The sequence below is a fragment of the Centruroides sculpturatus genome, unplaced genomic scaffold (assembly GCF_000671375.1).
Source record: "Centruroides sculpturatus isolate CEXI.00-Female unplaced genomic scaffold, Cexi_2.0 scaffold226, whole genome shotgun sequence".
In the NCBI taxonomy this organism is placed as follows: domain Eukaryota; kingdom Metazoa; phylum Arthropoda; class Arachnida; order Scorpiones; family Buthidae; genus Centruroides; species Centruroides sculpturatus.
In genome coordinates, this window is record NW_019384525.1 from 435,593 (window position 1) to 451,850 (window position 16,258).

The window sequence follows — 16,258 nt, forward strand, 5'->3', positions numbered from 1 at the left end:
AAAAAAAATTATTTGCACGTTCTTAACGGAATTTCCAGATGCCTGTTTGAATTTTAAATATTTTGTTCCTTTGGAATATCCTGCACGTTTGTCTTGTTAAAATTTTATTCTTTTCACCTAAAGACGACGATTATACATTCGTCGAAAGTGCTTGTGTTAATGCTAAAGAAACTTTATTAACGCTGAACTCAGTGAATTCGTATCCATAAGCTAGATTCACCCTTGCTCAGTCTTTTGAATATATATTCAATATATTGTAAAGCATTGCTCATGGAATCTGAAGTTTCATAGTTTTAAAATTGAAGTCATTTTAACAATCCAGATAGTATTGATTCATCTTTGATTACAACAAATCGAACAATCTTTTGAGTACATAACTTTTGAGTACATAAAGATACACACATCTTAATCAGCCAAAAAAATTTCCACCTTTGTTAGTTAATTATAAAAATTGATTTAAATTTAATCATTAAAAAAAAATTTAAATACAATAAATGAAAATCAATGATTTGATTAATGAATGAAGTAATAAATTGGTTTGCGAAATAGTTTCTCTAGCTGTGGTTACTGCGAGAATAGTTAATTTCCAACCAACAGTAGACTAAACTCAAGTATATTGTAGAATTTTAAAATATGAAGTTTGAAAAGATATATACCAGTTATCATGAACTGATGTGTACAATCTTGTCCCAAGAAATTAAACCAGTCAATAATAAACTGGAACAATCCTATTATTAAATCTCTACCTGCATTACTATAACCAATTAATAAACTCCAAATACCTTATAAATAAAGAACAAATGGACATGCATAATCGAATCTGAGAAGATTGTAAAGCATAAGTTTTGGAATTTCCGTTTGGCAAATTTAAATACTGTTAGTTCGATCCTGAAGAAGCTCTGTTAATTTAACCGAAAATGTTCGATAAGTGGTTTAAAATAGACTGCATTTTAAAAGTACAATCCTATTAATTACATTTTGCAGTTTTTGCTTTGTTTCCTCCTTTAGTTTGTTGCAGTTAGATTCTGATCTCTGTTTTATTTTTTCATTGTGCTTCTATTGACTGTTTTAAGACCAAATTATGTTATACAGGGTATAAGCAATAATAAACAAGATAAAAAATATTGCACTGAGCAAAAATTATGACACCTGAAATGAGAGTCAAATTTTTCTTGGGAGTTTCTCTTTGGCAAAGATAAGCTTGGCACTTTGAAGCCACACCATAAACTTTTTATGATTGTGTCTGCACTTTGCATTCTTGTTTAAACAACATAGTGACATATGAAGCTTTCAAGAACAAATTTCAAAGATATTTGGGTTGCAATTTGAAAAAATTGAAGACCTATAAATTCCCATTGTCATCCACTGTCTGTCTTTCCTTAAAACCCCTTCCTTCCCAATCCTGAGATAACTTGGTCAGTTTACATAGCATTACATAAAAAGCGGGTATTCCAGCCATGGAAATTTTTTTTTTTTTTTTTTTTATTGATTTTCGGATGTTTTTCAAGTCTCCAAATTTTTTCAAAATTTTTTACCTGCACGAAAAATTTTTATAGCAATTTTGATTAACCTTTAATGACACACGATTAATACTTAATTGTTTTTTTTAATGGCATTTTGATATCAAATTACATTCATCTTTCTAAAGTTCTAGTGTATGGATTTCACTTCGGTAAAGTTACTTAAAGCTACTTTCTGATGCCAAAAATGACATCCAACAGGTTTTTAATTTTTTTAATTAACAGATTTTATTATATACCAGCAGATGAGCCAGGCATTACCAGGGCAAAAAACAACAACAAAGATTAAGATTATTAGATTAATTCATACTTCGAATCCTTCTATTCTAGTAGCCCAAGATGCCCCCTAGTAAACGTTCTAGCAGCAGTGATGTCATTCCATGGTATAAATTCCTATTACAAATAAAAATAATAATATACTGAATTTCTCATGGCATACCCTACTAAAACGCAGCCAAAAATGCAAAACACCACATCAAATAATAATATACTGAATTTATTGTTAATTTAAATAATAGCTAGGGTTGTCCCTAGTGGCTGTTGTGACAGAACCCAGTTTTTCAGCTTTATATAGTAGATACGTTTAATTAAGTTGGGGGTCGAAAATCAAATAAAAAGTGTAATTTTTGCAAAATATTTAGAAATATACGTCCAGCTAGTATTCACTCTACTTTAAACCCTTCATCCCCTCAGGCATCTATGTAAATGTCCCGCAAAAGAAGACATCAGCTGTTCTCAAGGTCATCCAGTTGTAAACAAGATAACTCATCAGTGTCAAATTTCATGGAAAGGCAAGACAAAGGATATTACACTTGAAAGCTTTCAGTTCAAAATTAATGCATTTATGTCATTTTTTTCAGTTTTAAGTATTTTTTTATTGTTTTTTTGTTTAATTAAATTGAAATTAAAAACACCTTCAGAAGGAAAGGATGAATCTGAAAAACAGAGTTAGGCAAAATACAGGCTTTACCTATCTGGTGCTCAAGGGCAGGAGGCCCAGATTAACTATATGCGAACTTCTGATGAAAACTGGAAGTCATGTTATTTTGATCCAAAAATTTCCCCCTGAAAGGAGTTAGACAGGTGACCAGCACAACTTGATTGCTAACAGGAAATGTATGATGTACAGGGTCAAGTCACGATTCATTTGAGGTGGAGAGCAAATATTTTAAATAAATTAAAAATTGTAGCCCAGCATGTGACAATGCCACAATAAATAATAGCTCGTCTTTGTTTTAAAATTTAATGGTGATTAAGGTTTTATATCAGCTTATAGTCAGAGGACTTATCACACCTTTTGAAATGTTTTCACTTGGACACCAAGAGATCTTGTTTTGGCTTTTCTATTTTATTAAATATGTAGTTTGGACACTTATGTTCCTCTTCAGTTTAAAGCATAGGTTAGTTTTACAAATTCACTGAAGACTATATATTGACCACTCTCTCTTCAACCTTAAATAACCAGTAAAATATTTTAAACAAATGCTACAAACGTTTTCGACCGTTATTTCAGGTCTTCTTCAGGCAGATAGGCTTCATTTGTTTAAAATATTTTACTGGTTATTTAAGGTTGAAGAGAGAGTGGTGTATATTATACCAGTACCTAATTACGAAAGTTGACTATATATTGAATATACATTTTTTCTTTTTTTATTACACTCTCATTTTTATTGGTTTTATCTGAGACAATTTCTAAAAATATAAGATTTCTGGCTGTTTTAATTTTCTGAAAGGAAATTTTTAAAGAAAAAAAATAAGTGATGCCACTTCTTAAAAACAAATAAAAATGAACAATTTGAACAAATGAATAGAGCATATTTTCAATTTGCAATATGTGCATGAGCACGGAACATAAAACTTTTTTTAAATACAAAACTACATATCATTACAGAAGAAATGCAATATACAATGAAAATGGTTTATAAAATTAACAAACTTAATATAAACAAAACTAATTGACACAAATACAAAAACCTTATTTAGACAAAAACTAAAAACACTAAAGCACCGTATGTTCTACTCGTATTTTTTGAAGTGTTGTGTTCTAACTGCCACAGTACCTGAGGATGATGATTATAAACTGATGAAAGTGCTGTATTTTGTTCTCAGTAATTAAATCTTGTGATGCCAATAGACAGCTTGTTCACTTTCATTTATTATTAAGAAATTTTTAATTTTAGAAACTCATTTTCTTTTTTTTTTCCTTTAGCAGTTTTTTATTTTATTTTATACAAGACTAGAATTTCTCATTTTTCACTTAAAATGATCTAGAGATCCTATTATCTTTATTAGTAAAGTACAGGTTCCATCTTTACATGTATATTCTGAGCTACTATGATGTTTATATGAGCTATTATATATATTTATTGTTTTTCTCATACATTGATAGCCAGCCAGACGACTGAGCAGACAGACTGTTGCCATGAAGGATTCCAGTCAAGATTGCTGCAAAAAATTTTCCTGTAGAATCACGTGTGTATCTTCTCCATCCAACACCAATGGCTAAGAGGATTCGATCTTCTTAGCTACTGGTGCAATACTAGCCACTAAACAGTGGTAGTTGGCTAGGGTTGGCACTTGGGCCAATGAGTTGACTTGTGCATTTTCCAGGTTTCCTTTGTGTTGATAATGTCCAAATAGGGGCCACTTTTCCTTAAAACACCACCTGGAAGGCATATTCCCTCAATTGCAGATCATGTTGCGTGCCAGTATCTAAAACCACTCAATTGATACACTAGCACGTTGAAAAAATTATCTGCTTTTTGAGTGGTTCGTATGCTACTAAGTTTAAATTTTTTTCGTATAGCATATGAGCTACTCAAAACTAATATTAATATAACTTATATAATATGCTAATTTTTATGGCAATGAGTGTACTAAATATTAATATTATATTATATTAATAAATTTTTATTATTTAATTTAACTTAAGCATCTTGAAACAAATTCTTGGATGCCATTTATATTACATGAATGTCAATTAATGCAGTTTTTATTAATTTGATTTAAATTCAAATGCAAAAAATGATAGTAGTATTTTTCCCACATGCACATCAAAATCTAATTTAAATAGCAATGTTGTCAATAATTTGTGTCAAGACATCTAATGACATGAGATAAACTCGGTGACACTGACTTCTGAATCTGTAGTCTCATCGTTGATTGGTGAGCCATCAACGTTCTTTAACATATGAAGTATAGAGAGTTGGCAATCAGTGACTGACTCTCAGAGTAGCTTGTTCAGCAACTGGTGGAATTATGAGTTTGAAATTCTGTTCGTGAACTAAATTGCTAAATAAATGAGTCATTTGAAAACCAAGGTTCGACTGTATATCCAGCCTCAGTCTAGACTATTACCCAGAATACCACTATCCCAGTCAACACTACATTTTAACAAAGTTCTTCAGACCCACCAAAAACCAAACCACAAGTAAAATTCTAGAAAAGTAACCATATACAGTAATGAGAAAAACCCTATCTGCATCAACCATAAAGATGTACAGTACAGTGTCTTCTATTTGCATGGAAGTACATCATTTGAAATACATCAGTTTAGTTTCATAATCACTAATAAAATTTTGTAGTATTTATGATAATTTATTATTTTTATGTATTTAACATAACAACTGAACTTCCTATCAAATACTGGAGGTAATATACTTCCTTCTACCTGTATAAAAACCTTCCAAATCTCCAGTAATACTCGTTTAAGCAAACGTTTTCGACCCTACCAGGGTCTTCATCAGGCCACTGTTATAAAAATTCAAACAGTGCGAAATCGAACAAGAACCAAATAAATGCGATTCAAATCTTCGAACGTCAACGTTAATATCGAAAATAGAACACCATGCTCTTGTAGCGATGCCATCAAAGCACGCGCAACTTGCGCTTGCAATAAAACCACATTACACCTAATTATGTGTGGGGTGTTCCTTCATAGCAAAACTTCCATGCTTCTCTAATATGTTTTTGCCATTTCTCCTTATCAAGGGCTTCTCTCTTAAGTCTCCTCTGGTTCAAGTCTTCTTCTACCTTATCTTTCCAACGCATCTTTGGTCTTCCTCTTTTCCTTTTTCCTTTTATTACCAGTTTTCCAATCTTCTTTCCAACATAATTGTCGCTTCTTCGCTCTATGTAGCCAACCCACCTCAACCTACATTCTTGCATCTTTTTGCTCAAGGGGCTCACCTTAACAGAACCTTTATTAAAATCATTCCTTATTCTATCCTTCCTTGACACTCCACACATCCATCTCAACATTCTCATCTCTCCGCCATCTCCATCTTTCTTTCTCGGGCTCTTGTTATTTCTCATGTCTCAGCTTTATGTAACATTGCTGATCTAACAACCGATTTACACAATTTTCCTTTCAGATTGCAGCTAACTTTCTTGTCACATAACACACCTCTCAACTTCCTCCAGTTCATCCATCCACAATGAATTCTATGCTGCACCTCAGAGTTCAATCCTCCTCCCATCTCTACAAATGTCCCAAGGTATTTAAAACTCGGAACAAAAGGAAGTGACACATTTTGGATTTTAATATTACACTCGTCTCTACCATTCAGAGTCATATAAGCTGTTTTAGTTCTTTTTTTTTAATTTTAAAGTTTCTCTAAATGATAAAATTTCCTTTAAAAATAAAAAGACATAGTCATTTTATTTTTAAAGGAACTCTGTTGTACAAGCACCAAGAACACCGAGAATCTTCGCCTTTGGCAAAACTTGTAAGCCGGACTGTCTTATACGTCCTGTTATAGAGAAATGCGGATCCCCTACTTTTGCAATTGAGAAACAACTAGTTAAATTTATCCGACCAAGGATTCAAGATTACCCATATGCTATTAATAACTCTGTTCAACTGGTAGATAAGCTCAGAAACATTAACCTTGAAGATAATGAAGTTATGACTGTGATGGATTTTAAATCTATTTCCATCTATAAAATTACCGCCTTGCTTTTGCAAGCTGAGAGACTTCCTTCTTACTAACATTAATAATGCAACAAAGTACAGTAGAACCTCCATTATCTGGATTTTCGATTATCCGGATTGTTCAAAATAAACAAAAATTTTATGACTTTGCTGATTTGCACTTGGCAAATTACGACACTGTTTATGTACGTGATGGAATGCATAACTTTTTTTGTTTCAACAACGTCTCACCCAGCACAGTGGTCATAAACTCTTAAATATATTTTACGTAGTAATAAAAATATAACTTGACATACGTATTTATAAATAATTTATATTCAAATTACATCATTTCTATGACCAAGGGCGGCGTAAGGCATGGACGACGTGGGCCACCGCCTATGCCTCGCGGTCCGAAGGGCCTCGCGCCTCGAAGGTTTATGCATTACTTAAAAGCCGCGAACGCGACGAAAAAATTTTACTCGTCATAAAACGATAAATAGTTTGTCAAATTTTTATTCATAAAAATGCAGTTTCAACTGCTTTTTATTTTATAAAATCCGTCTTCTTGCGCCACCAGAGGGCCTTTTAAACAATAGGTAGTCTGTTAGCGTTGGTCAGTAGTAGTCCAAATTCAATACGAACGTTTGTTTCTTGAAAATTTGATCACGATTTAAATACAGTATTTACTTTTAATATTACCAATATGTCATCGAAAATAAAACATGTTGTATTATCATTAAAAGACAAATTAAAGTATTTGTTTCGATTATCCGGATTTTCCCTTATCCGGACTACCTTCATCCCCAATTAGTCCGGATAATCAAGGTTCTACTATATCACCAACAGATTTTAGAGCTTGCACACCTAATTTGTTATACTTTGTTTTTTGTATTTGAAGGGAACACACATTTACAAGAAGGAGGGGTTCCAATGGAAAGTCCGATATCCCCGTTATTATGTAAACTAGTCTTTATAAATGATATACTTGTATATGCAAGATACGTTGATGATGTTTTCATCATTTGGAGGAATAGTGATAGCGATCAATATTTCCGTAACAAAATGAATAACAACCCATATGGTGTGACTTTATCATTGAAACAGAAAAGTGATATTAATGTAAATTTTCTGGATCTGTCTATAACTAGTAAATTTGGGGAATTTAGACAGATACTTATCGAAAGCCTAGCTATCTACCTAATATTATACCAAAGAATTCCTTTGATCCTCGGAATTTTAAGAATGCAGCCTTTCGATCACGGATAAAGCGGGCCTATACCCACTGTACGAGTACGTTTGACACACATAGAGAATTAAATTACATATGTACAATAGCTATACAACAGGGATATCGTATAAGTGAAATTAATGCTCTTATTGCTAAATTTTGTAATCAAACAAATAAGCAACCTACGTAAAAAAATAAATTTAAAAACTCATGCCAATATTTGTCTAGCTTCTGGGTACAAATTCACTGAGTACGGCATTAATAAACTTCTTTAGTATTCACACAAGTACTTTCGACGTGTGTATAACCGTCGTCTTCAGGCGAAAAGTGCACTCGTTAGAAGAGCATTACTACTTCCGTCGACGCAACTAGCAACAAATATCGAATTAGATATCATCAGAGCAGCGGTATCTCTTGTAGGATTTACGTATGGTAAATATGAACATGTGCTCCGTAAAGTAAAAGAGGCCCTATACCCATGTACCACGTTGTACAAAAAAGAAAAAGCATCCATGATCCAGTCTTCATTGCCGTATCTTGGACCAACTTCTATACGCATCAGCCGCATATTTTGGTGGTATAATTTCATACTACCCATAACCCCCCTACCAAACTTACGCAGATGTATCTGCAACGATCAGGACAGGCTAACCACTTTAGAAAAGTCAGGGGTTTATACGATATACCTAGAAAATCCGGCAACGGGTGATGTTACAAGATATATAGGAGCAACAACAAGAATGCTCGCCTCCCGCCTTGCTGAGCATCAGGAAGACATAGCTAAAGGAAGATGCTCTACAGAGCTCGCTAAAAAAGTTCTCGAGCAAGGATACAACCCGTTATGGCCCAGAACGGCAATAATTAAATGCTGCAACAATCGAAGGCTTGTGTTCATCTGGGAAGCGCTTCTCACGGCCACTTCAGAAGCATGCAATGTTCCCACCCTCGATCTACCCGGGGTGTGGATTGCCTTGTATCGGCGCCTAAAAAACGAAATGCGCCCAACATCGTATCGCCAACGCGGTAGCATCTCCAAGCATGCGCCGCTAACATCGTAAAATAAAGATTTGAAATATCAAAAATCATTCACACGTTCGTAACGGAATTTCCGGATGCTTGTTTGAATTTAAATATTATGTTCTTTTGGAACATCCTGCACATTCGTTTTCTTAAAAACTTGTTCTTTTTGCCTGAAGACGACGGTTATACACACGTCGAAAGTACTTGTGTGAATACTAAAGAAGTTTATTAACGCCGTACTTAGTGAATTTGTACCCAGAAGCTAAGCAACCTACAACTAAGAACCAAGGACAAAGAGCAGTTCTCAACTATATACCTTTCCTGCAATCGATGATTAAAAAAATTATCTCACAAGAATAATTTAAGAGTTATTTATTGTTGTAATCCTACGATTTATAGAATTTTACGAAATGATAAGAAGAAAGGAAACCGTAACAATAGTACAGGAGTTTAATTCTATTCCTTTAAGTGACTGCCGTTTTAATTCAGATCTTGTTTATGTTGGTGCCACTATGAGACTTTTAAAACAGAGGCTTAAAGAACATAAGTATTCTATTACTAAAAACGTGGACAGCACCGTCCTTGCAGCCTTTGCTAAACATCAAGATATTAATGTACATTGGGACAAAGCATCCATAATTAGGACAGCCAATGACAAACAAGTACTTAAACATATTGAAAAACTTGAAATTTACAAGGCACATATTAACAAAGGATGCATCAACCATAGAGACGCAGAAAGTCTATCCTGCGCATGGAAATCTTTTTACCACGATGATTAATTTTCTTAATACTTTATTTAATTTAATTCTTTACCAAGATTAATTTTCTTAATATTTTATTGTAATTTAATTTTGTTTTTTACATTTTATTTTATTTTGTTGTAATTAATTTTCAATTTTTAAACCATTGTATTGCTTGCGTTCTATTTTACATTCATTTTTGTTTTAAAGTGGCTTAACTGAATACGACTATTAAACATAGTCAAAAACGTTTTTACAGTATTTTATTAAATACTTTGTTGCTGGAAATACTAAGGTTTTTGATTATTTTAATTAGTCATTTTATTTTTAAATGTTTTAGTTCTGCTAATCTTCATGCCCCTTTCTTCCAAAACTTTCATTCAAACTTCCATTTTCTTCTTAGCCTTGGTTTGGGAAAGTTCACACAGCACAATATCATCCGCAGACAGCATATTCCACGAAGCCTCACACTTCACGTCACACACCATCACGTCCATTATCAGATCAAACAAATAAGGGCTAAGGACTGATCCCAGATGTAAACTAACATTAACGAAAAACCTTCTATAGTGCCCATACTGCTCTTAACTTGAGTCTCTGCTCCCTCGTACATTTCCATGACAAGCCTAACATATTTTTCTGGAACATTCTTTTCCCTCAAACATCTCCATACCTCTTGTCTTTGTACCCTATCATACGCCTTTTCTAGGTCTATGAACACCATATGCAAATCTTCTGGCATTTCCCTGTGCCTTTCCATCAGCTGTTTTAGAGCAAAGATAGCATCAGTCATACTCCTTCCCAGCAAAAAGCCAAACTGTTCCTCTCCAATCTCAGATTCCTGCCTAATCCTTCCAATTTTCTCCCAAATTTTCATAGTATGGGGCAATAACTTTATACCTCTGTAATTTCCACAATTCTGTACATCCCTTTACCTTTAAAGATTGGCACAAGAATGCTCTTCCTCCATTCATCTGGGATCTTCTCCTGCTGCCAGTTTCTTCAAAAGATCCCAGAGGATATCAATTCCCTCCTTACCCAAACCTCTCCAAGCCTCAACCAAAATCCGATCAGTGCCTACTGCTTTCCCATCTTCACTTTCCTAAGCACACTTTCCACTTCTTCTCTGCTAATATCTTGCACCACTCCTTCATTTGCCTCTCCATTCTCATATAAAGTTCTAAGGCTTTTGTTCATTCAATAAATTCCTAAAATATACTTTCCATATTTCCTTGACCCTTTTGTAATCTTGTAATACCACTCCTTTATCATCTTTAATCAGTTTAATAGAAATAAAATCTTTTGATGCCTTATCTCTTGCTTTGACAATTCTCATCAATTGCCTTTCACCACCTTTTTTTTTTCGAAAACTATAAGTTCTTGTAAAACCTTTGCTTTTGCAATAGCCACCGCCTGTTTAGTCATTTTATTTGCCAAATGGTAAGTTTCTTTATCTTCAGGTTTTCCCATCAAATCCCACCTTTTCTTTTCCTTTTGTTTAACTGCAGATTGTACTTCAGCATTTCACCACCAAAGTTCCTTTCCTTCTGGCAATCTCTTCCCTGAAGTTTTTCCCAAAACCTCTTCTCCAACTTTCAAAATGCTATTACTATTCAGCAACCACCATTTTTGTACATCATCTGGAAACTGGATCTCTTTTAACACTTTTAGCTTAAACTCTTTCCTTAAAACCCCTTCCAACCCATGCTCGAGTCTGACTCGAGCAAGGTTTATAGCGTTAAAAAAACAGAGCATTTGGGCCCCTGAAATTTTTTTTTTTTGGAATGTTTTTTAGGTCCCCAAATTTTTTCAAAATTTTTTGCCCGCGCGAAAAAATTTTATCGCGATTTTAATCAACCTTTAATGACGTGTGCTTCACGCTTTATTGCTTTTTAATGTTTTTTAATGGGAGTTCTTTATCAAAATTAATTAATCGTTCTAAAGTTGTAGTGCGCCGATTTTCCTTCGGTAAAGTTATTTAAAGCTGCTTTCTGATGTCAAAAACGACCTCCGATAGTTTTTAATTAATAGATTTTATTATATATATGTTTAATTAATTAGGGGGGGTTGGAAATCACAATACAAATTATAATTTTTTAAAAATATTTAAAAATAGGTTTAATTACTAGTCACCCTACTTTAAACCCTTCTCCTCCCGAGACGTCTATGAGAATGTCCCGGGAAATATGACACCAGCTGTTCTCAAGGTCATCCAGATGTGTAAACAATGAGTCATCGGTATTAAATTTCATAGAAAGGCGAGACAAAGGAAACTAAATGATGAAGCTTTTTAACCAAAATTAACACATTTCTTTTGTTTTTTTTCAGTTTTAAGTATTTTTTATGTTTAATTAAACATTTTTTTAAAAAAGTGGACAAGAAAAGGTTAATTCCCCCCTCTTTCAATCTCCACCATTTGATCCTTTGTTCAATCTGGCTAACACAATTCTTACAATGGCCCATAAGAAAGTCACAATCCACCAAGAGAACTCTATGTTGTGCAGCAACACTGTCTCCATTGTAACACCTTACTGTTTCTCACTTCACTCAGATGTTTCCTGCGGTACAAGAAAAAATCAATCTGGCTAGATCTATCTCCACTCATGTATGTAACCAGTTGATTCACTTTCTTCTCAAAGTAGGTGTTAACTAGCGCTAGGTCAAAAGCCACAGCATGATCGACTAGTCTTTCTCCCTCTCCATCTCTCAAGAACTCTTCTTTTGACATTCTTCCTCTTCCCAACATGACCATTTAAATTGCCCCAACAGATTAATCTCTTGTTCATAGGAACACATATTATAACTTGGTCAAGATCTATCCAAAAGTTTGTCTTTTCTTCTTCTCCACTACCTGGCTGAGGAGCACACACACACAATCATAATGAAAATTCCACCAACATTTAACTTAAGGCTCATTCTATCGCACCTTCGTTTAACCTCATAGATACTGTCTTTTAGAACTTTATCAATTACGATACCACTCCATTCCTTCCTCCCTTATTTGCTCCACTCATAAACAGCTTGTACCCTTCACCAAGTTCTTTAGCTTTATTTCCTTTCCATCTTGTCTCTTGCAGGTACAAAATATTCACTCTCCTTCTTTGCATAAGATCCACCAACTTTCTACTCTTCCCATTCAATGTTCCGATGTTTAAAGTACCTATTCTTATACTTGTCTTCTTCCTCCTCTCTCTCTGGACTAACTTCTTTATCCGAACCTGTTCTTGGTTCGGTAGCCCCAGCTCCTCTGACATACTTTTCAGGCAACATGACTGTGCATTGCTTCGTGGGGACGTCCTAACACAGCTGTAGTCTAGCAGACATTCCATGTAGTTTTGGCATAGGTTTTACGCCCAGATGCCCTTCCTGACACTAACCCTATTTGTTATAAGGCTAAATATATATATTTGATTTTACAGTAACATTATATATATGTTACTGTATGCCAATTATAAATTTTTCTTATTGTACAAAGTTAATTTTTAAATTAAGCATTCTAATTGTATGCAGTTTGTAGTATCCCGATGAAGGCTGCACAAACAGCCAAAAACATTTGAAAAATGAAGATTGTTGGTAAAAAATTATTTTGGAGAGTTCATGTACAAATCTCAAACTAGTTTTTGAAATATAATAAATTTTAAAAATCAAATAAACTTGTCTTTTTTTAAAATTACATCTTGTTTTTGTTATATTTTCACTTATAAGAAAGTGAAATAATTTTAGTTAATGGCTTTCTTCAAATAATAACTACCCTCTAATAGTATCTGCATCACATATTTAAAACTTGAAGTAATAACCACTCTTAAATTATGCCACATCTATTATTTGTGAATTTCTGAAAACTTGGGCAACAACATAAAATTAATAAATACCATAAAATATAGTAGAGGGATTCTATATTTAACAAACTTTTAGAGAAAGTAAAATATGTAAAATATACAGTTTGTGTATTTTTTAATTTTCTTATCACTCTTAGGTAGAATGCAATAATTATTATAAAGAAATACTTGAAATAACAACTGGTATCTAATTTGTTTTAAAATCAAACTTACATAAATAAATATTAAATCACTTTATTAATAACTAAGGTTAGAATTAGAATAGCTATGATTTTACATGTTCCTTTCCTTGCATTGAAATCAAGGAAATGGGATCTTGATAGGTGAATGTAACTTTTATAACATATGCATGTTGCAAAATGTAAACTTTACATTATATACTTTTACATATTTTCACCTTTACCATATACAGGTAACCCCGTATAACACGATAGTTATGTTCCAAAAAATTGCTGTGTTATGCAAACCAAAGAACTAGTATGAAAAGGAGGGTTAGGTTCCAAAAATTAAAAAACATGCTACTATATTTTCATAATTAAGTTAAATATCTTTATTAAAATTTTCTTAAGTGATACATATTAATATAAATTAAACAATGTTTTCTTTGTCATCACTAAAAGCACTATTAACCGAGAGCGTTTTATTTTTGGCAAGTTATCGTTATCCTCTGAGCATTTTTCTGCATTATTTTCAGATTCATGCTTTACCTTTTCCAAAAAGTGTATGTAATTATAGATTGCTCGCTTCTAGTTAAAAGATCTTTATAAATTTCTTTATATGGTGCTAAGCACTTATGAAATAAGGGGAAAACATCTGGCAACACCAGAAGCAGAAGCTTCGAAATATGGCAAAATTGAAACAATTTTCGCGAAGGACCATGTGTATGGAGACGAGAAAAGAAAATTTACACACTGAAGTACTAATAGTTCACGAAAATTATTATTTTCGTGAACTATTAGTACTTAAGTGTGTAAAAATTTATTACATTTCATGTTGTACGAGGGTTTTACCCATTTCTCGAACCGTGTCAGAATGAATCCGTGCTATAAAAGTACCGTGTTATATGGGGGTTACCTGTATTTCTAAATATTTGTTTAAAAACTACATATTTTTGCACATTATTAAACATTAAGAGAAAATTAATTTCCATAAAAAAAATCAAAGTAGTTTTTTTATCGATTAAAATGAAAAATTAAAAACAGTTTGTTGTTTTTAGACCTTACACGAGAGACCACAAGATGCATTGTATATTTTTTAATAAAATGTTATTTATCATACAGATTTTGATGGTCTTTATAACGTAGTTAAAGCAAGTTATAAAGCCAGTTGTGTGAATGGACCATGCGAAAGCAGAAAATTCAGAAAGATGTTTCATGACAGATAAGTGGTTCATTTATTGATCTTGATTAGAATTTTACATGGCTTAGTGAAAAACGTGCAATTTCCATTATGTTGACTCAGGTGTGTGCCCATCTGGCTTACTGCCTTAGTATTAGTGACACTCCCGTCCTGTTAAGTGGAAAGACAAGTAACGTTGAAAGAAAGAAAAAAACCATGGGGATGAGGGCAAAGAAAAAGGGGAACTGGAAGAAAGTGAACCATGGACTGAGAGGAAGACATCAAATTGAGGCAACTCCAGGATTGTGAACAGCGAGTGAGAAGGGATTACCAAAGACTGCCGGAAATTATATAACATAAACATTAATATAAGATTGACTATTTTATTATCCTTGTGTATCTTATGAACTATTCCCCAAACTCCATACATTAAAGTTATTGTGTTAATTTTTGTCCTTGTCTTATTGAACCCAAGAACAATGGATCAACCTAAACACACGTGATAGATGCTTTACATCTGCCACTTGGTTCTTCTGTGCAGTTTCTTAGCCATACTTATCTTCTTCCTACATGTATATTTCTATTTTCACTTATTTATATCCAATTCATTCATTCCCCCCATACCCATGTAGCTTGTATTTAGTTTATTTTTCATTTAACTTTTTATTTAATAATTTTCATTTCATAGCTGTTTAACAATCCTTAAATAAATAAATAACCACTGTATCTTTATCTAGTCCAGCAGTTTATTTTTCTATAAAACACTTTCCTGGACTAGATAAAGGTACTGAGGATATTTATTTATTTGTGAAGTCCAGTTTTGTAAAGATTTGCTTTTAATCCATAAATGTTGAGAAAAATTGTAATTTTTTATTTTAAGTTTTCCATAAAGCTTTTCAAGAACAGATGTGGAAAATTATCTAACAACACTTAATCTGGAACCTGTTACTGATGTAAACCGTGTGAAAAAACCTTTCTTCACAAACATTTTTGAATGTTTTTTAAAATAGTTCTTCCTCAGGTAAAAAATCTGATGGAATGCTTCAAAAAATAGAACGTGAAGATTTAAAACAAAATGGAATGCTTGCTTAATGAAACCTGTTGTGAGAGGCACGCACACTCATGCATGGATGGTGATATTTAATTAAAGGTTGCCGTCTCTAAAGGCCTGCCATGCTACAGATAGACTAAGTTCATCCTTTCGATTGATACAGGTGGTCACATGGCTAGCCTTGTACGGTAGACCCCCCTATAACACTTAGATACGTTCCACGTTAATCAAATTTTACGTTGTAGGAATCATTAAATACATGAGCTAATCGTAGCCCGACACATGTGAAGTTTACGGACTAAGGCTGTTTGAAAGGTTTTCTTCTATAAAATTAACCGATTCTAGACTAATTCCACTCAACATTTCCAAAACATGTATAATTTTTTGGGAATAATCCGTATAAACTATGCTATAAACAAAAAATTGTAGGATTACTTACCGAGTGTGCACCGTTTGACTACGCCGTTGCTCAAACTTGTTTTCGTTGCAAAACAGCACACGAAACGGCGGCTGCGATATCTGATAACGAATTTTTCACAGAAAAATAACTTGATCTTTGGAGACATCATTAATATAAATAATTTTTATGGCCGTTGAATAAGAA

At 33.2% G+C, this 16,258-nt stretch overlaps 1 protein-coding gene across 1 annotated transcript in view; it reads right to left on the reverse strand.

Moving 5' to 3' along the window:
* The window catches only part of LOC111622855 (stress-activated protein kinase JNK-like), a 165,286-nt gene that overhangs the window by 53,584 nt on the left and 95,444 nt on the right, over window positions 1-16,258 (reverse strand). The window contains 2 exon segments of the mRNA XM_023365288.1: window positions 10,073-10,104; window positions 12,513-12,552. Coding sequence (XP_023221056.1) covers window positions 10,073-10,104; window positions 12,513-12,552 — 72 coding nt within the window.